Raw genomic sequence first — 23,189 nt, forward strand, 5'->3', positions numbered from 1 at the left:
TAAAAAGGGAATGTGAGTAACCATAATTTTCACATAGAAGAATAGAGGAACACTCTTTCAGGCTACATAATGGCCTATAGAGAGTGTTTACAAATATGGAAACAGTAATAACTGTGAAATATTCAGATACTGATGAAGATTATTTCTTAGCAAAACCCTTTGATGTCACTCCTGAGTAGCAGCATTAAAACTGTAGGACAGATATGAAGCCGGTAATTATCTTCACATTCTCACTTTTCTATATTCGTGCCATCTCATTGTACTTGTCTGCCTGTGTAATTTTCTAATGTTGTTCATCATGGGTCTCAATGTTAATAGAACATTAAAAAGTACTCTTCCTTACTTCTTATGTGCATTCTATTTCCTTCCTTTTTAGTGCATTCAAAATGTGTAGCCTTACAGAAGTTCATCATGTACAATTCAAGTACAAAATTAAACCTTTGTTCTGAAGTAGAATTTTATAGTAATTTACACATTCTGTACTATACAGTGTGATTCTGTGATTTACAAAATTTCAGGGATGATGGAAAAGTGTAAAAGTATCAATCTGAGGTAAGGGACACTGGTCTGGAAATGAGATCTAGTCAAAAGTTCTAAGTAAAAATTGTTCTGATACTTATGACAGTGGAATGTATGTACTGGAACCGTTATTGCTAAGATTGTAGTGTAGACGACTTCCAGAGGTGATTGTATGGACCAAAACACGAAACAAAATGCCTAGTTAACTTGAGCTCTAAAATGCATGCTTTAAGAGTTATGAGCCCATGTTCATCTTCAATAGCATGAAACGTGTTTCTATATTTTTGGAGGAAGTATTATGGACCAAAACAAGAAAAGATATCCATAAACATAGGCTCTAAAATGCATACCTTAAGAGCTATGGGCACTTGTTCTTTAGAAGGCTTGTTTCACTGTAGTGAAGATGAAAAAGTATTCATAATTTATAAGGCATGCGTTTTAGAGCCCAAACTTACTAGACAGTTGTTGTCTTGTTTCAGTCCAGACTACCACCTGTGAAAGTTGCCTACCCTACAATCTTAGCAACAACAGTGCCCTTAAATGCATTCCACTTCCATAGGTATCATAACTTGTAACTATTGACCTGGTCATTTCCAGATCAGGATCCCCTGCCTCAAAGTGACATACTTACACTTCTCTATCATTCCTATATATTTGTAACATTATCACTGAATCACCCTGTATAAGGGAAATATAATGCTTCTGCTTCTGGTGCTTCCCACAACATATGTAGGAAGCATGGCAGGATTTTATTAGACAATATGGTCAAATAAACTCAATATAATGAACATAAATATCAGACTAGATACAATATCTAATTTATTGTTACATTAAGGTTACCACATAGTTCTGAAAACTACTGCCAACAGCTATGTCCATAATAAAAATGTTACAATGTAAGCGAGATATGTCCTGGGAAAGAAGGTTACAAAAATGTAGACTGAGAATCTACTTCTGCCATTTCACAGTGAAGAAGGTTTAAGGATATAATTTAAGGAATTTGTAGATATTGTTGACATAGTTCCTCAGTTTTCACAAGTAAAGGTAAAAGCTGTATTTATGTAACCTCAAATTAAATAGACTTTAAAGATCACTGTAATTTTTTAGGCTAACCCCCACATTAAAAGATTCCTACAAAAAATTGTCATCACAAGTTTACTGGAAACATCCAAGGAAAAAGCACTGCTTCCAGTTACATGGAAATATAAAATCACATGATCAAATTTGGGATTCAACATGTATCTGAAACACCTCTCCAGAGAGGTGCAGGGATATATCGCACATGAGCTGGGAGGATCTTGCTATTACATGGGTAATGATAATGGTTGTTTACAATGTTGACTAAATACTTCAAGTATTACTCACAGTAGAAAAATGTACTATAAAAATTGAAATAAATCCCGTAACTTCCCCAAAAAAAGTGTTCATTCTTTCTTCTCTCCCATCCCCCAATTTGAATTCATCTGCAGATCATAATCCATACAATGTAAATTGTTTCGTGGGTTAATAAAGAAATCAAATCAAATCAAGCTTTGAAATTAATTCTTTTGAATGTTGGACCAAATTTCATCTTCAAAAGCTTCCTTGCATTTAGCACGTTTTCACAAAGGAACATATCTTGGAACAGGCAGAAATGAAAGAAATAGAAATTAATCTCTAACTTGGAACTAGAGCTCCTTTTTCACCAAGAGGAGATACGATATTGAACACAAAAAAGGATAAAATAAATACAATTAAAATTCATGCTAAGTTATAGAACAGGAGACTAAAAAAGGCGCAAGAAAGAAATTTGAAATAACTTCTTCAGTTAGTGCATTTATTATTTTATTTTTCATATTCTCTACCTTTCTCTTTCTCCTACTTAAAACACCACAATGTAAGACCTTCAAGACTTATTTCTTCATTTGTGTGTTTGTCAGATCTGCTTCAGCCATTCCAAGTAATAATTTCAATCCATGTAACATATAATGTCAGATTACTTTTGAATTATACAGAATGGAAGGAAATTTCAAACTTATTTGAAGACAGTAGTCTACCTGCTACAAGAATTTGATTTCTCTTTACTTATTTACTTAAAAAATAAGGAACACATGCAACATTTTTAATATTGCAACACATTATCCGATTTTCAGTGCCCTAAATCATAGCTGACCCTACTAATTCTCTCATTACTTTTCCTGTAGCTATATCAGAACACATACATTGTCCACAACTGACTAATCATTGCAGAAGCCTATCTAATAGTACTTCAAGGTCCTGTACTTCACCATTTGTTAAGTATGAAATCTATTTATGTAGTCTACCTCTTCTTCATACTTTAACAATTGATAATGGAGTGTCACTTTCCCCTCTCAGTATTATGGAATGGAGGTGCAGTGGAAACAATTAGCACCATCCATAAGAAACCTTGCCTTGGGTTCAGCTCCAACAAATCACTATGTCAACAACATTTTTGTTATCTATACCACTGGATGTGAAAACCAGGAAGTGACTTGGCAATGGCCATGTAGTACTTGTCCAAAAGCCCCTGGGAATTTAACCAATTGGTAGCTCGAAGCCTGAAAAGGTGTTACTGATTCATATTGCCACAAGACCATGCACTAATATACATTGGTGTCAAAAATTAAAGCAACAAATTGAAATTTTTGAAGGTTGCTTTTATTTTGCCACAAAACAGTATAAACACGTGACAGTAATGTAGAAACAATGTAAAGAATACAGAACATAGACAAATGCAAAATGGTAGATAAAAAAGTTCTTCATTTTTTCCAACTTAACAGATTTGCGCACAGATTCCGACAACTGGTGACTGTGCTCAGTATGAGCTGTGACCACCTCTGGCAGTAATACAGGCCTGACAATGATGCGGCAAGCTGTGAATTATGTCATCAGTCTCATATTGAGGCAATAACGCTCATTCTTCTTGCAGAGCTGCTCACAGTCTAGAAGAGTTGTTGGTGGATGCTGACATGATGCAAACAATCTCCCTAGTGCATTCCAGACATGCTCTATGGGATTCAAATCGGGAGAGTGAGTAAGCAATGCCATGCATGCAATATCTTCCATTTCCAAGACAACATCAGCCACCTGTGCTCTATGAAGTCGAGCATTATCGTCCATCAATATGAAGTTGGGCACACAGCATAATAGCAGTTTGTTGCTTTAATTTTGGACGCCAGTGTATGATGTTTGAATATTATCTTGATGAATGAACTTTGTCTAGTATATATTTTCAAAAACATTTTGGGAAAACAGTGATCAATTTCACAACTGTACTTAGGAGAACTGGAGGCTCTAGCAGGATGATGCAGGTTCCCCACATTTATTTAACTTGGTGCTGGAATGGGTTGTCAGATATGCAGATAAGCAACAGAAGAATGGTGTAGAACTGAATGGTCACTGTAAGTAGCAAACTTACATGGGTGACAACATTGTAATAATCCAAGTTAATGATAACCTGAAACATGACAGAAGGCATTTGAATTCCATCAGATGAAATTCTAGACCTCATGAAACAATCTACAACAGCCTGATGCCAGCTACAGAGGTATATAGTAATGCACATGTTATAAAACTCTTCTTGATAATGAGAATGCTGTGTGTTTTCCCCCAATTGCACGGAATGCTCTATTGCTACAGTGACCATGATGAACAACTGCTGCAAGAGGTACAACGTAATTATGGTTCCTATACTACTTTTAACCAAATTTAGGATATTTTCAAAACAAACAAAAATTCAGGACAAATAAGTAAAAATCTGGACACAACACAATTACCATCAGCATAGTTTCAATAATAATTTATTTTCACAAAATCAAAGAAAAAAATGATGAGAGGTTAACAGCAGTAGTATATATACAATTTGTATGTAAATATAAACATAAATTTCACATACTTTGCATTGAGGAAGATGGTAAAGATTCGCTGCTACTTGAGTAGTATTTCTAGTGCTGCATATTCGCTCTAGAAGTCTATTTTTGTTAAGTATCAAATCAGAGAAGCCAATACAAGAGAAGTTAACAAATGTCATTTTTATCTTTGTTAGAGCTTTTACTGTTTCTAACTTGAGTCTGTGAGTGTGTTTTTTCCATCTGTCCATAAAGCTTTAATTGTTAAAAACAATCTTTTGATAGATACCTTAGAACCTGGAATAGCTAGTGAAAGTTCAACGAAGCTTTTAATATGTTTTCGACACACAGTAGTTCACTGTGAAAATGAGAAAAAATTTCCTGCCATTTTTCACTGACACTACAATCAGGTTATGTTCCAGTCTAGCAGTTTACCTTCACAGTGTTTTCTTACAGAATACTGATCAAAGTAGTCCTCCATTGTCCACAGCAAATCACACTAACCCAGTTGATGCTTTTATTGTGGGCACTTCACTCTACTGGCTAAAGAGGTTCAAGAAATGGTTCACACAATTCATGAATATCTCCAATGCAGGTGCACAGAATGGTGTGATACCATTAAACTGACCTAGTGTCACTAGCCCATTTTATGGGGTCTAATTTGTTCAGCAAATCATTCATTTTGTTTGCAACTTCAAATATAGTTACATCTTCTCTTTCAATGCACAGAATACTGTTGGAGAATATACTTAACTGGCTTGAAAGTGAGCAAATTTTCAAAAACATTCTTCAGGGTGATATGGTAGGGTCCTGAAATTGTAGTACCTGTTTTTGGATAAATCAGCAGCTATTCTGGGCAAAATTAGTATCTATTGGTGGATGCTTTTTTCTGAAATGGTCTTTGCTTTTCATATTCTTTTGGCTCCATTTAAGCTTTCAACAACTGATTGTTTCTGTTGGGAAGCAGCATTTTTGGCTCAGCCTGGTCAAAACGTGCTGACCAGTTTTGTTTTCCAGTCACTGTAAGTGCAGACATTATTCATGTGACAGCCAGCTGCGACCATAATCAAATGAGAATTTTTACTACATGAGGCATGAGGAGTAGTGCAGGGCACAAATCCCATCACCCTCTCGCAGGGCAGTCGGCCTACACAAATGTTCTATGTTTCTGTGAAGGCAGAACTGACACATGATCATAGTCATTGATGATTTCTTCTGGGATTGTGCAAGTCATGCTTGAAATGAGAAAAGAAAACAATGAGTGATGCAAAACTCAAGGTGAAATAGAACACACAAAGTACTTGGTAATGGCTAATGAGCAATTGCTTGTTGATGCTGGCAAAGCCATAAATCAGGTAGTTCATGTCCAACCTCTACTAGTATCTTTTGTAACCATAGTTAAAAACATCCCTCCCTCCCGCCCAACTTAAAACTGTTACTTTTCCAACACACTAACAGACAGATCAGAATAAGAAAATGATAGGCAGCTAATTGTTTACACAACAGCTACCATAGCAACAAGCAACCAAAGAATAAGCTTGGTTGTGGCATCTGTTTTTTCTTCATTGTCGTATCATTCTGTGGATAACAATTGCAGCTGCTAATGTAACTTTTGTGATTAGTTTTCATATGTGCTTTGTTTCTTTTTGGTATTTTTTTTAATAATACACAAAAGAATGTCTCCAGCTAACCGTGGAGGCAAGTAATAAAGTGGTAAGGCCATTCAATGAAAACTCGTCGCTGCAAATCCACAGAGAACACTGGATGGCCTTTAGTACTGAAACACACAGCTGCTGCTGCCTTTGGCAAATTTGGCTTATGGGGTAACAACAAACTGCCAACAATGTTCTTTTCTGTGTCTAGTTGTCAATCAAGTTGTTATTTTGATCCAGGTATAGGTCCAAATTCTGAGTACAGGGCACATATGTTATAAACCATTCAATGGCCCCTAACTGACATGGTGCCAGAGCATAACTTAGGACCGCACTGATACGTCGTTGCATTCACGCATAGGTATGATCTTTATTTTGCAATCTTATGAATATTTATTTCCAAATTAGAGTTCGCCAGATGTTCTGCAATACCAATGGCCAAAAATTGGTTACCTTTTCATATTGATGTGCAGAGAATAAAAGGTATTTCAAACTATCTCTGATAAAATACTTCATCTAGATACAATTCTACATCCACTTAGATACTCCACAAGCCACCATACAATGCATAGTGGAGCAAGCCCTGTACCACTACTGGTCTCTTTTTGCCTCCGTATGAGCCCTAATTTATTGTATCTTATCTTCGTGGTCCTTACGCACAATGTACATTGGCAGCAGTAAAATTGTTTGGCAGTTGGCTTCAAATGCTCGTTCTCTAAATCTTCTCAATAGCGTTTCTCAAAAAGAACATTGCCTTCCCTTCAGGAATTCCAATTTGAGTTCCCGAAGCATCTCCGCAACACTTACACATTGTTCGAACCCAATGGTAACAAATCTAGCGGCCCGAATTGCTTCGTGTCTTCCTTTAATCCTAGGTAGTACGGATCCCAAACAGTGGAGCAGTACTCAAAAATAGGTTGCACCAATGTCCTATATGTGATCCCCTTTACAGTTAAATCACTCTTTCCTTAAATTCACCCAATAAACCAAAGTCAACCGTTCACCTTCCCTACCACAGTTCTCACACGCTCATTCCATTTCATATCGCTTTGCAATGATATGCTCAGATATTTAAACGACTTGACTATGTCAAGCATGACACTAATAATACTGTGTCCAAACGTTACTGGTTTGTTCTTTCTACTCATCCACATTACCTTAGATTTTTCTACATTTAGAGCTAGCTGCCACTCATCATGCCAACTAGAAATTTTGTCTAAGTTATCTTGTATCTACCTGCAGTAACAACTTCGACACCTTGCCATGCGCCACGGCATCATCAGCAAACAACTGCAGATTGCTGCTCACCCTGTTCACCACATCATTTATGTATATACAGAGCAGAAGCAGTCCTATCGTACTTCCCCGGGGCACTCTTCACAATATCCTCGTCTCTGACGAACACTCGTTGTCAAGGACAACGTACTGGATTCTATTACTTAAGAAGTCTTCGAGTCACTCACATACATCTGAACTTATTCCATATACTTGCACCTTCATTAACAGTCTGCAATGGGGCACCGTGTCAAATGCTTTCCGGAAATCTATAAATATGGAATCTGCTACGAATTCTCTATGAAACAGTATTTATTACATAAATTCACGTTTTCATATTTTGAGGCACAATACACATCTATATTCAAATTCACTGCAAATGCAAATTTTTCAGGTCACTAGTGATAGTACACTTCTTAAGGGACAGGAAGCAGGATTTTAAAGCTTGGAAAACAGCAATGACTCTTTCAACAACTGGTAGAAAGATAACCATCTAGTTTTACTAAGACCTAAAATTTCTTGTATTCTACTTCAGGTAAACTCACAGAATAATTTTAGTTTCTTTTAACATGTGGTGCATAAATATGGAAATGTTGGTAAAGTTTACCAATGATGAGCTGTATGTCAATGGGTAAGCTGTCTGCATCAATTTGGTCAGCATTGTGCGCAATATAAGCAGAACATTCTACACCTACCACATTATTTTCATTATTTTCTTACTACTTAAAATAAAGACTGTTTTTAATTTTCCTTTTCTTTCCTCAATTGGTATTTGTGCTGTTACCGACAATGTTTACTAACTTTTTCTCAAGATAGAACTTTTCCACACGTCTAAGGCAAATGAAGTCAAATGCTCGGAACTATTATTAACTGAAATAAACTGTACTTACTTCAGTTCCTTTGTTATTTGTTCCATAACAAAGGGTGCCATAATGTCTGTGAGCAGAACAACTTCTAGTTGAATAGTACTCTAATTATGTCTGTGATGCAGTCCATGACTCAGATTGTGCCTCACTGTGTGGCAGGCAAATATAGCTTCTTGTACCTAAAGTTGCTTATTCATGCCCCACACTGCCTTCACCAATTACGAGTTATCGGTTTTCGGTCTTAGAGAATTAATCTGGTGCAAAGCTTCACGTTTGTTGGATTTCCTCCGAGTTCTTATCTTAAGAAATACAGCAATCACTCCTCTTTTCATGTACTTTTATTTATGTCAATATGACTTTTGCACTTTTGTCCATCTTCAACTGATGCAATACATATTTAAATCTTCAGTTAGGAGATCATTAAAAACACTGACTGCAATTTGGATGCTGCAGCTGCCTTTCTATTCTGCTCCAATGCAAACAGACACCAGTCAGCAACATGGCCAATACAGCACTGTTTCTGTGCAACATCCAAAGCAAATGTATTTGTGGCACAATTATGCACGCAAAAACTGCAGCAACAACATGTAGAATAGAAACGCAGCTGCAGCATCTAAATTGCAGGCTTTTTACGCTGTGCTAATTGAATATTTAAATATGTATTACATCAACTGGAAAGGGACAAAAGTGCGAAACACTAATAAAAATACATAAAAATGTGACTGGTTGCTGTATTTCTTAAAATAATATAATCCACAGGCACGATTGCTCAACAACCAGTAGAAAAGATAAATTAATGTTCATGTGAGTTACTACGTTGGTGTGTCCTCGGCATCCGATGATAAATTTTACGCTACAAACTGTATACTCAACATGCTCACTGTACTCTTTCATAAACAGTAATTCTTGCAGAATATTACTTTTTAGTTTGCACACGTGTTTTCCCATGATTAATACACGCAACATTACGGTAAAGATTACCAAAGTTATGTTAACAGAATCTTCCGTCAGTTCTTGGTAGAACAACATTATAACAAATGAAAAGCACCAGTTTGCTTTTTGTTCTAAAATATTACTTTTATTGTGTTAATTGGTTTTTGGCTTACATGGCCATCTTCAGACCGATGGCCTTGTAAGCCAAAAGCTGGTTAACACAATAAAAGTAATATTGTAAAACAAAAGCAAACTGGTGGTTTTCATTCATTACCAAAGTCACTACTGTAGGTACTAGAAACCTTAAACTACATTACAGTAATACAACACACTGAAGTTAGAAGATGTACAATTGTTTATAAGAGCACAGTACCACCGAGCTTCTGACAGAATTACAAAATTATATCAAAAATTCAAGAAGAATATAATAATTCCAATCCCAAAGAAAGCAGGTGTTGACAGATGTGAAAATTACCGAACTATCAGTTTAGTAAGTCACAGCTGCAAAATACTAACGCGAATTCTTTATAGACGAATGGAAAAACTGGTAGAAGCCGACCTCGGCGAAGATCAGTTTGGATTCCGCAGAAATGCTGGAACACGTGAGACAATACTGACCCTACGACTTATCTTAGAAAATAGATTAAGGAAAAGCAAACCTACATTTCTAGCATTTGTAGACTTAGAGAAAGTTTTTGACAATGTTGACTGGAAAACTCTCTTTCAAATTCTAAAGGTGGCAGGGGTAAAATACAGAAAGCGAAAGGCTATTTACAATTTGTACAGAAACCAGATGGCAGTTGTAAGAGTCGAGGGGCATGAAAGGGAAGCAGTGGTTGGGAAAGGAGTGAGACAGGGTTGTAGCCTCTCCCCGATGTTTTCAATCTGTATATTGAGCAAGCGGTAAAGGAAACAAAAGAAAAATTCAGAGTAGGTATTAAAGTCCACGGAGAAGAAATAAAAACTTTGAGGTTCGCCGATGACATTGTAATTCTGTCAGAGACAGCAAAGGACTTGGAAGAGCTGTTGAACGGAATGGACAGTGTCTTGAAAGGAGGATATAAGATGAACATCAACAAAAGCAAAACGAGGATAATGGAATGTAGTTGAATTAAGTCGGGTGATGCTGAGGGAAATAGATTAGGAAATGAGACACTTAAAGTAGTAAAGGAGGTTTGCTATTTGGGGAGCAAAATAACTGATGATGGTCGAAGTAGAGAGGCAAGGAAAGCGTTTCTGAAGAAGAGAAATTTGTTAACATAGATTTAAGAGTCAGGAAGTCATTTCTGAAAGTATTTGTATGGAGTGTAGCCATGTATGGAAGTGAAACATGGACAATAAATAGTTTGGACAAGAAAAGAATAGAAGCTTTCGAAATGTGGTGCTACAGAAGAATGCTGAAGATTAGATGGGTAGATCACATAACTAATGAGGAGGTATTGAATAGAATTGGGGAGAATAGGAGTTTGTGGCACAACTTGACTAGAAGAAGGGATCGGTTGGTAGGATATGTTCTGAGGCATCGAGGGATCACAAATTTAGCATTGGAGGGCAGCGTGGAAGGTAAAAATTGTAGAGGGAGACCAAGAGATGAATACACTAAGCAGATTCAGAAGGGTGTAAGTTGCAGTAAGTACTGTGAGATGAAGAAGCTTGCACAGGATAGAGTAGCATGGAGAGCTGCATCAAACCAGTCTCAGGACTGAAGACAACAACAACAACAACATCAAAATTGACAACCGATGTAGTTACGTTAGAACCACACAAGTTTCCCATCAAGTCTAGTCATTTTCCTATGCTGGTCAATATCAGTACAATTTCTATTCCATAATCACATACTTCAATACATGTCACTTCAGCATTCAAGGATGCTTCCTTGGTGAAACAACTTCACAAACCAGAACTCAGTATTTATACTTTCTTTTTTCATCACTGGGCAATAGGGGGGGGGGGTGATCGCTTTGATCAAAACTCTGACTTTGAATATGATCAAAATTTCTTAAGGTTTTTCTTCAGTTTTGTAGAAAGAATTTTACTTTTAGCTCCACTGAATATTTCTCTCTGGTCCCTAGGTTTGTTAATTTTGCTTTTCTTTGTATGCAAGGCATTTACACCCTTCACATTTGTTATGAGGTTCTCTCTGCTTTCATAGTAACTTTATGAGATGGATATTAACGTGGCAGACCCCTCAGAATTTTCCTTGCAACATACGTACTTCAAGTGTACTGTGTAATACTCCTGAATTTTATTCACTAATACTTCACATTTTCAGCTCGATACACAATTCGGGATGGAAGAATATATGGAAAACAATAAAAAGGCAACTGAAACCCAGACACTATATATCTCGAAGGTGTACGCAGAATGCTTTGAGCTAAAGGTGTGATGGGTGTATCGGATAAATAATATCACAATAAAGACACGAATTTTGATATGGTAAATAAATAATACGAAAGAATATTTTTTTTGAGAATTGCTTGTTTCTTGTCTTGCAGAGTCTAAGAAACTGATTACATCTACTCTTAACACTTTGAACATATGGAATAATAAGTGTGTGTGTGTTCCAATGAAACTTACAAGATATACGCAATGGCAAATTACAACAACAGAAGCTACAGTAATTACAAAATAAACATAAGACTTACCTCAATAAAAGAGGCATTTATGTAGGTAGTATGTTCTCGACCTGGTATAGGTGTAAGGATCACACGATTCCTGTCATATGGAATCACCATCTCATTACGATTCTTTGCTCTATTTTCACTCCCACCACCAACAGAAAATGATTTACGGTCCTCTAGAACTCTGTTGATTTTCTGTGGGAGAATTTACACAACATAAGAAATAAGTTCATATTTTCTAGAGCTTCTATACAATAAATGTATAACAACTTACTTCAAAATCTTCTTCCATTCTACACCTATCTTTCCCATTTTCTTTCTGGCGTAATTTTTCTATTGCACTTCTGAGTTCAGAGACTTCCAGCTCTGTATCACCAAACTGTGCCACTTCCATCAGCGCCCGGTAAATGAAAATATATTGTTTCTAGAAATGATTTAGGTAATTAGTCTGTAAGTTAAGACTGATTGTAAAATTAAAACTTATGTCTATGAAGAAATGAGAAATGAACATTTTTGGATAAATCAAAAAGTCTATTTGTGGAAGTTGAATCACACTTCCACAAACTGAACAACTACTTAAAAAATTCTTGTATATTCACAATGAACATACGCATTTTTGTGAAATTAAACATAAATATGATGATGTCCTACAGAGAATATGGCACACCATATACAGCAGACTGAAACTGTCAGTACCTTCCTTCAAATACAAAAAACAGACATGGAAGAAGTGTGATTCCCTTACCTAAACATGAATTGGAAAGTTAATCTACATGATATCTGAACACACACAATCATCAAAAATATTGTTAACGACAGTTTCCTGAATGAATCAGTGCTATATGAGTCCAGAATTTGCAGATCAAATTTTCTGTGCAAATTATAATTCAGTATATTTCTATCTTTAATGTAATATTCCAGTTTCCATATCTATTATTTCCCTTTCTCAATGTGGTTATCAGACATAGTATACTTAATTGTTCCTTACATCAAAATGTTCATTACTAGTAGAAAGCATTATCTCAAAAACTAGAATCAGGCTGACAGAACATGAATACCCCCCTAAGAACAAACATGTGGGTGCACCTATTATGGTAGCATGTAATAACATGTTTATCAAGAATAATTTCCAGTGACAGTAACTGATCTGGACATCTTTCTTTTCCTAACTAATTATTATACCAGAGCCATGTAAACTGTAAGATTATACAAACTTGTAATGAATATGCTATACCTTAGAAGTCCAGGCATAATACCTCTGTTACGTTAGAAATTTTGATAATTTATTGTTGACAACTTGTGTGTGTGTGTGTGTGTGTGTGTGTGTGTGTGTGTGTGTGTAGGTGGGGGGTGTGGGGAGATTGGTGGGGGACTCAGGGGAGGGCAGTGCATACGCATGTGCGACCACCCGCGTGCGCACGCACCCGCACGTACATGCACGCACGCACGCACGCACATACACAGTGCCAGAAGTACCACATTTTCTTTACTGGATTCATATATTTCATAAGACATTATATCAAACAAAATGTACAGGGAAACAGAAATAAACACTTATTAAAACAATGCTCTTCTTATGTACAGTGAGAGTTTGATATATTCCTGGTCTTTTTCTCATGTATGTATCAGATCTAAAACTTAATACTAACTTCGAAAATTTCTCTTGCACATACAAATGCATGCATGCGTACACATATCAACAGCACAATTCTTCACTGCTCACAGGGTATATGCAGACGCTTTTACGTGGCGGTCTTAAATAGGGTGTGTTTTGATGTATGGTTGCTTAAGATACCAGTGGAGATTGGGCCTGAACTACCACGTTAATGACACTGCCAACCTCAGCTAACAACTGTGCTCTAGCCGCTACCAAATGATTTATGTGCTCTGCTTTGCACTGAATTGTGCTTGTTGGTTGTTTCCTTTTCGTATTTTGAAATGAGTGCAGAGAGCAATCTTGCTCTGTCATAGGGTTCGAATACAACTTTCACAACACCAGATGGAATCAGTGATCCATATGTCCATTATTACGTCAGTTCTGTCTTCCCAGGAGCACAGAACATGGATGTAGACTGCCAGCCCAGTGAGAGGGAGGTATGGCTTGCCCCCCTCCCCCCTTACCCCTCTCCACTCTGCTCTTCTCCCCTCGATAGCCAAAACTCTTTGTTTGTTTTATGTTCTTGGCTGACTGCCAGAAAAGTGCCAACTACAACATGAGTGCCAGTACAAGAAATAATAGAGCCTGTATAAATTATTCGAACACGTAATCTGCATTTTGTGAAGCAAATTTAATCAAATTACAAACATCTGAAACTAAAAGCATTGTACACACCAAAAGCAGAAACTCCATACAGCTTCAAAATAATTAGTAGGAGCGGTATTAGAAATCCATTTGTTGATTGTCCTTGTTGGCAAATAAATCTGTCACTCTTGAATTGAAATCTTCAATTTTACACACAACTGACTTTTCACAGGACAATATCCCTAAGGCACTCAGTCATTCTTCTTTCATGGTGTTTTGTAGAAATGTTTTAATTCCCTTGAGCATTCAAAAGCACTGCTAGCTTCTGATGTAGATATAGACATTGTGATTAGCAGCTTCAAAACTTTCAGAAACTGCTCTCAACTCAAGCCTAACATAGAAGACTTCAAGCTCACCCTTCAACATTTTTTTCCAGAAATGTATGTGTGTCTGTAATTTCAATGTATCTGTCTGGAAAATTTGTGATGTACTTGTCAAACTGATTTACATAAAATAAGCTGGCTGCAATGTGATGTTCAGTGAACTGAAAATGTAATTTAGTTTCAGAAAGGATGGCATTGCACACTTCCAAAGCATCTCTTTTTATGCTCATCATAAATCCATGGCTTCTTGACTTGCTTTGTTTCGTCATTTTCAAAACTAATCTCATTAAGGATGGAGTCAATATCATCTCCGATGTTTTGCATTACTGCTTCAAAGTTCTGGATGTCTTGTTTTGCTCTGGACAGTTCGGTTATCTTCTTCTGAAACTGATTAGGAAGCAAGTCCACATGACGCATTATCTTATAGAAACATGATAGCCACAAAATGAATTCGTTATCTCGCAGTCTTTGTTTGTATGAACCAGCTTTTTCAATAGTGGGAGATAGCTTTCTGCTCTCACTTGTTTCAATGACTGCTAAGCAACATTTTTTATTTCTGTGGCAAGTTAGAAAAGAAAGAAGCAAAAATGATGTGGGCTTTGCAATTAACAGAGGCTGCCGTAGACATGAGAAGGTTGAACTGACGTGCATAACAATGGATGTATTTTACATTTGAGTATTTGTCATTAATTAATTGCTGAACCCCATTCAACTTGCCAGTCACAACGTTTGCGCCATCATAACTCTGAGCTATTAGTTTGCCACTCTCAGTTATAGCATGAGCATTCTGTCTTTCTGTTTTAACAAAGTTCCAAAATCTTTCAACATATTTCCCCTAACACAAAACAATAACCAACTGAAATTCGCAAGATATCTGTGGTTCCATTCACGATTTTTGCAACATAATAGGCATGTTTTATTTCTTTACGAACTTCATCATGGTAGACTTCCAACATGCATTGCAGTAGTTCGTTCTGAACAGTCTTAGAAATGCCTTTGAACACTGAAGCTTGACTGAGATGAACTTTAAGATCTTTATACAGTTCTGCACTGAACTGAATTAGCTCATGAAAAACCCCCTTATTTTGAGAGGCATCAGATTCATCGTGTCCCCTGTGAGCAAGTTCCAAAGCACCACAGAACTGAATACATTTTACAATTAAATTCAATATATATCTATTCTTTTCTACATGTTTCTTGTGGCTGTCAACTGTCTGTCTATATTGTGAATCTAATTTCTGCTGAATGATGGTTTTGTCTAGAAATTAAAGACTAAGCACATTATTCATGTATCACTTTGACATTTCATTTACTTTCTTTTTAGACCATATATGCCCAATATCAGTTATTCCGGTCTTACACCAAAGAATATCTCCACAAAATAACACACACGGAAAACAAAAAATAGCATTACTTTCTTCACAGACACAAATCCAATTGTTCTTTTGGTAAATTTCTGGACTGAACTTATGGCATCGATTTTTTGTTTGCTGAGGCAGATTCAAATTCAAGAGTGGCCTATCTAATGTTTTTGTCTGAATTTTTTCACAGACAGTCCTGTCAGTAAATAGTGTTTTTAATAACTACCTTATTTTGTTCATGTTTGCTATTTTCACAGTCAACTGAATTTTCACATACAGTTAACACTGTGCACACAGCTATATAGGTCAATTACCTGACCTCACAATAACTGCAACATGTTTGTAGAAAACTGTATTACACAAACATAACAAGTATAAACAGAAATACTACAGTGATGTTTGGCAAACAGATGCTCAATAGGTGGTGAATATGTTAGTTTTTTGTTCTGTACCAACAGCCCTGCTGCTGTGAAACATACCAATATTGAAATAATGCCTCTTGCTTTCAAAATCTAAGGGCATAATTATATTCAAGTTATATACAGCTATTTATAATGATATTTAAGTGTAATATTCCTGTATTTGATTTAATTAAGCATAACTTGCATTTACAAATGCATTAGCATTAACTTGCAGAAAGATTGTAAGACTGGATTACAAGAGGTTTGTGCCCCAATGTATTCTAGCATAATCGCTATATGGCATATTGTGCTTCTACAGGTTCTGCACTTTACTGCTCTCTGGTGGAAGGAATGTAAAGCTCTGAGTCAGACCAGCTGTGGCTCCATCCTCACCATAAGGAACATGTAGAAACCGACGGCCCAGCCTTTCACACAGTGCTTAGGAGGACAGACGGTGCCAATCTGCAGTTGGCTCCAAGTTTCAGCAAACTACGACAAGAGCACGTGTGGCAAAACGCCCCTCTTCAAATCAGAAAATACATACTCCAAAACAATGTTTCATGTGCAATTCACATAGATTTTCCTTTCTTTCTTTTTATACAAGTGGTGCCACAGCACAGTGACACTACCCCCGAAGCCTCCCCTGTTGGATTAACCGACAACAAAAATACAATTTTTAGTTGAAGGTTACAAGATATGAGAACAACTGAAAACTTATTTTCACTCCTATTCATTTAATTTAGGATGCCCTTTAGATGATCAGACTTAATGCATAGCTACATCTCAGTTCAGTACACGGACAACCATATCCCATAACACTTTATTTACTTCTTACATTCTTTATATATAACAGATACTCACACAAAAGTAGTCAGTACATTCATTTAAGAAAAATATATAGAATCATGATTTCTTACCAGTGACTGCACCAAGAAATTACGCTGATGCCTCAAGTCACAAACAGTATTAAATATTGCAACTTGTCCTTCCTCTTGCAACTGTAACAACAGGGAATCTAGAGCTACGAGAGTACCTGTACGACCAACACCGGCACTGCAAATTAAACATGAGAAATGCATTTTAGCTGCTTGCACTGCTTGGTGTTCAAATACTGTGGCAAAAATAATATCTTCTGCTAAGAGGGCATAAAAAGAAAACTTATGAAAACGTTAGTGCCAAAGTATTAAATGTGAGGGGTAGTTCTAACATTTTTATTTTCATCTTTGAAAAATAAAGCTACATAATTAATTACTTGCACATGACAGCAGTCTTGGTACACACTGAAGTCCCTGAGTCACAGTACCTCAGCACACCAATAAGAGGAGCCAAACAAAATAGCACAGCCCACTTCCACTTTATTACAAGGCTGTGCTATTTTGTTTTACCTTCCCTAGTGGCATGCTGCAGTACTGTGGCATGGGGATGTCAATATGTACCATCACTGCAGACATGAACAAACCAACAAAATTGACCACGTAACCTTTTTTTTTTTTCAATGTGATTATTAAAACTTGATGACTACCTCTCACAGTAACAACAGGATTTTATTTCAACTTTGTACTTGTTGCACATAACAACGTAGTATTTGTGGAGATTCTCTTTCTCAGTTATTTATGATAAATATTACACAGTAAGCATAAAAATAGGTAATGTGGTGACAGTTAATTTTTACCAAGAGTATTCAGTTTTCGCAGATGAAGGTCATATGTAATCAAGACCAGGCTTATACCACATTATGTTGTTGTTTTTACAATAAACATCTATTACATATTCAGAAATGATTGTTCCACAAGGCAATTTTTATTTTATTTGAAAAATCCAGTAATGTTAGCGGAATGCGATATCAATGTAACTGTAAATGTTGGTACTCATTCCTATGCTAGTAACACAAAATCAAATCTAAAACCAGCACACTGTGATGTTTATTGTATGTATTTATACAAGTTATGCTTGAACTATGTACAATTTGACACGTTCCATACCCTTGCGATTCACTCTTCCAGGATCTATGGAACATGAAATAAATAAATAAGTATCACAGTTATGTTGTGAAGGTCTCCAAGATCTGCAGATGTGTATTATGTCTGGCTTCACACTGACAGCAATTTCTCAAAATCAAAATGACTGATATTTAAAATAGATACTATCAATAACTTGTGAAGTACATTGCAGCTAGTGCACCTGGTTCTCTAGTACCTATATTTCCTATTGATGTCACAGAAGCAGGAAAAATAAATAAATAATAATTAACATATTCCATTTGAAAATACTTCTACTACTTATACAATAATTTGTTATGAACATATCCATCACTATATGAGGCATTAATATGAACTTAAAATTAGTAGATATAAATTTGCTTCAAATCTTTCTTTATAAACACACCATGACTAGTTTGAAATTTGTAAAAATCCATATTTTGGCAGCTTCTGCACGTTTGTATACTGAAGACCGTGGGCTTTTTGTGGTAAAAATAAAAGGTCTAATATCCAGGCAACAATGAAGTCGATGGAGACAGACTACTAGTTTGGATACAAGAAAGATGGGGAAGAAAATTGCTTACACCCTTTTCAAAGGAAATGTCCTGACATTCATCTTCACAGTACAAGGAAACCAATGAAAACCCCAATCTGAAAGACCAATTGGGGATAGGAGCCACACTTGCCCAAATGAGAGTTCAGTGTCTGATGGCTTTGTGGTATTACTTTCATTGGAGTAATGCTGAATCCTACATACAGTCTCTTGACTCAAATACATATGTGTATTTCTTAGAGAATAACTTTATCAGTTTGAAGTGTATATATGCTCACTATGTTTAATGTAACTCTTGCCCATTTACTGCATATTCCAGCAGGTTATATCATGAACAGTAACAGTCCTATATCACTTACTTCGGGCGCATCCAAAGTTACTTTTAAATCTGACAATTCCTGCTTGTTAATAACAACATGTTGAGTTCTATATGCTAAGAAGTCATCAATATTATCACAAAACAGGTCTTGTATTTTTTAAGGTCATATTTTGATCACTAAGTGGGGGTTTGCAATATCTTCTGGAAGGCAAGGCACACAAAATTTACCAAGGTATCATTGTCTATTACTTTCTGCATCACATGGATGAACAGAGCAAGTTGATTTTCACAGAAATGTTCCTTATGGTATCTATGTTGATTTCTACCAAGGAAATGTTCATTCTCAATAAAAAAAATTTGGTAGTATGGGGGTAAAAAATGTCCTCTAAGTCTATAACAAATTGATGTCAGTGATATAGATTTTAGGTTATGTAAATTTGTCCAACAATTGATCTTCAAAATGGTGATGGTATACAAATTTTTTATGATCACTCTGAACACTTTATTGTCCTGGTGAAATAGGATACTGCTGCTACAAGGGGATCAAGTCTTTTGAATAATCTACATAGTCTTGAACTGGTATCCTGTCAGTTACACTTTATCAGTTTTAGTTGATTTTCAATATCACAATCACCTATTTCTACATCTACCAGTATGGTATCCATGTGATGATTCAAAGTACAAAATGTAGTTTGGTCATCTTGACTGAAAGGGTTTCAGAAGACAGATTTTTATTCTCCAGTCCCTGCTTTCTTATTACATTTTGGTGTTGGTGCGATTAATGAAGGGAGGCACAGATGCCAGCTTAGATATACTTCCAGCAATGGGCAACATCTCATACCTTTTGGTAAGGGGTACAAGGACAGCCAAATACCTTATATCCACATTCCCGTTCTGCTGCTGTAAATGCCATTTTTTGTGATACTAAGTTTACTGGAGTAAAATAATGCCTGCACTTTATTAGAGAACGAAAAGAAAATCTTTTTTCATTGCAAAGCATTGCCATTTCAGTTACAACTAGAGACAGAAGGGAGCTCAACAATGTACATAGTTTCTAGTGAAAATGTGTAAATGCCCTATCACGAGCTATGAACATGAAGCAGCAGCAAAAAGGTGACTGTGTTATTTTGATTAAATGTATCGAGCAAAATATAAAACAAGAGCCATTTGTAACAAAATTTTTGAGCAGGAACTAAAGTGCAAAGAATTGCTGATTATATATGATTGTAAAAAGGAGCTGGTGTAAAGAAAATTACTCTGTTCTTTGTTAGAGTTTCTCTAAACATGTGTGAGCTTTCTCTGCCCCCTCCCCCTCCCCTCCCTTCATCGTACCCCTAACCCACACCCTGCTTAATCCATGTCACTTTCACATTTTTCCCACCTACTACACCAGCACTCTTAAAAGAAGAGTTTTTTTCCCTGATCTGTACTGTTCAGCTCCTCATTTGTGGGCCTATCTATTGCTCAATGTTTCCTCTGTAAAATAAATGGCTGTAATTTTTGATAACACTTTGTATTTCACTTCATTTTATCTTATGTGATCATTATTATCTTTAAGTGTATTCAATGAGTTAAATTCAGATTCCTAAACTTACAAATCACAAAAAATTAGTTTAAAAGATGTATTTTTGAAAAGATTTAAAATTATTTATCATAAAAACATCGACATGAAAAGGATAAGAAATAATTTTTTCATGTAATGAACAAGTACACTGAAGAAAGAAAAAAAACAAAAACAAAGAATGAATCTTGATATCTATAAGGTCATTGAATGAAAGAGAAAATGAGAAACAAATTTAAAATTGAGTAGCCATGTGTTTCCTACCTGCAATGGACTAAAATAGGGCCCTTCTCCAATGAATATGCTTCGTTTAATCGCTTGATAAATTTCAGAATTCCTGATGGATGTTCTGGTGCCATGAAATCCTTCCATACAAGATAATGGTATTGAACTATGCTTCTTTCTTCTCTGTCCTTCCCACTACATGTTCGGTACATTCTCAGCTCACGAATAATGTAATCTAAACAAATAAGAAATACATAAGTCTTCCACTTCCCCCTGACAGACTCCAACATATCAGTAGTTGTTGACAGATGACTTAAAATACTGGGGCAAGAACAGCAGCTTTTTTTACAAGCAACTACCACTTGTACCCTGTATTCTCTGAATTAAGTATAGCAACATGAATATCTACTTCTGATATCCCACACTGCTTCTAAGTGCTTTTAGTTTATCATGATAAGATGTGGAAGCAAATTTAATACAATTCATTAAGAAATATATAATTCCCACAAAAATGGAAATAACACCAGAAATTTCCTCAAATTAGTCCAACTATAGATTTAGCCTACTGTTCACTGAGACCATTTTGAAAGGTTGGCACATAGCTATTTGTAAGTGATATTAAAGTGTACCAGTTGAATCTGAAATTGAGTGTTTAAAGAACATTCCAACCCAGCGTCCATCTCTATAATGGGTAAGTGACTTGGAGGTAGTGGCTTACTGCACTTGCAGTCACTTAGAACGCAGATAAATACTTACTGAAAACTTAGAAAGAACTGGTTGAAAACATGTAAAGTGTTCAGTGGTATTGTCATCACGGCAATTTTTATGGCATGCCTGTCTTGGACACACTAGTTTTCAAAGCCCCATAAATGTTAATTACGTGGGCTTAAGTACAAATTTCAGAGTAAACATCTAAAGTTATACCTGAATATTCCTCTTAGTAACTGATAGATGATACAGAAGTTATTAGCAGAGTACAATGTTTTCAATGTATTATATGTAAACAATGACTAAGAGAAATAGTCATGCCTCTTTCCTCAGAATTATGAGAACAATACGCCACAACAATAACTACGTCAGTTACAGAGAAGATGGCAAAACCAAGAGATCTCTTAGTATGAAATAACTTTTCCGATATACAGTATATGTAGCACATGAAACCAGCAAGGTCCTCTTATGCACAACTGGATCTGAAGATGACCATAAGAGATTGACAAAACCAGTCATCTGAAAAACTACTTGTAATAGTGTTGGAAAATTAATTTTTGAAACTACTTTGGCAATCATGATTGTCAATAGATGATCTATCAAAATAATACTGTACTTTACACTAACTTATGTTGCTGGTGATAGCATCAAAGGTAGGGTTTGGGAGGGTATGGCACTAACTGGTGTAAGATTGGATACTTGTGAACTCTAAAGTTATCTACCAAAAGCATACAACAAATGACAATAAAATGGAAACTGCTAGAAACAAATAAGGATTGTGAAATGACGTAGAACAGGAAGGATCTATCGAATAATGTACGAAGACAGATTTTCTTCACATGGAGTTACAAAATGGTAGTTATGTGTGGACACACAGTATAAACATATGCAGTAACTATTCAAAAATTTACTTTGCATAACCAAAGTTTTACTAGTTGAGATCAGTATCTATGGATCATGTGTTAAGGAAGGTGAGGCAGTAATAACTTAACTGCAATGTAACAAAATAATTTGAAAAGTGGACACAAAAATGTCAAATGTTGTGGAAGAGAGAATGACATTTCATTGTTCAAAATACGATTTTTATTAAGGCCAGTGGTGGATGGTGCTCATTTCCAGTGGTGGGGTCCACATAAAAAGTTAATAACTTTTATAATGGCCTTGCTCCAAATTGTTTGTTATATAACCTTCATTTATGTCATACTGCTTTAAGAAAACACTAGAAAAATAGTAAAAATGGTAATTATAAAGTTATGAATACAGGCCTAATCCAAGAAATACTGCACCTAATAATAAAGTATATACAGAAGTGACTTTTTTGTGCATAATATTGCAGTGGTTGATTTGAGCCTAAGCTCTTCATTTCTAACTTCTTTTCCATATTTATTAAACTAAAGTGCAATTTTAGCAAACAATCTAGTTCAATAATTTTAAAATCACTATAAGAATACCTGAGATGCAATGACAGAGCTCCAGAATATGGATCACTACTGAGAGATGGCACCACTTGCTGTTTGCACATTTTCTGTTGATGAATAGCAATAGGACAGTACAGTATGAGGAAGGAGGAGGGGGGGGGGGGGGGAGCAGAACTCCCTTACACGACTTGAGTTATATGTCAGCAGTACACACAATTCATACAGCCACTGCCTACACAGCTATCTCATTTCAACAATGACGTTTTTGCTGGTACATCGCTACAGTACTGTAAGATCTCAAAGGTTGGTCACCTGGTCTTGAAGC

At 36.0% G+C, this 23,189-nt stretch overlaps 1 protein-coding gene across 1 annotated transcript in view; it reads right to left on the minus strand.

Moving 5' to 3' along the window:
• LOC124721224 (tyrosine-protein phosphatase 69D) overlaps positions 1-23,189 on the minus strand; it is a 459,889-nt gene that overhangs the window by 51,410 nt on the left and 385,290 nt on the right. The window contains exons 18-21 of the mRNA XM_047246080.1: positions 20,778-20,973; positions 17,019-17,154; positions 11,989-12,138; positions 11,739-11,909 (exon numbers count right to left, since the gene is read on the minus strand). Of these exons, the coding sequence (XP_047102036.1) occupies positions 11,739-11,909; positions 11,989-12,138; positions 17,019-17,154; positions 20,778-20,973 (653 nt within the window). The remainder of the gene's footprint in view (positions 1-11,738; positions 11,910-11,988; positions 12,139-17,018; positions 17,155-20,777; positions 20,974-23,189) is intronic.

The sequence above is a fragment of the Schistocerca piceifrons genome, chromosome X, assembly GCF_021461385.2.
Source record: "Schistocerca piceifrons isolate TAMUIC-IGC-003096 chromosome X, iqSchPice1.1, whole genome shotgun sequence".
NCBI lineage: Eukaryota > Metazoa > Arthropoda > Insecta > Orthoptera > Acrididae > Schistocerca > Schistocerca piceifrons.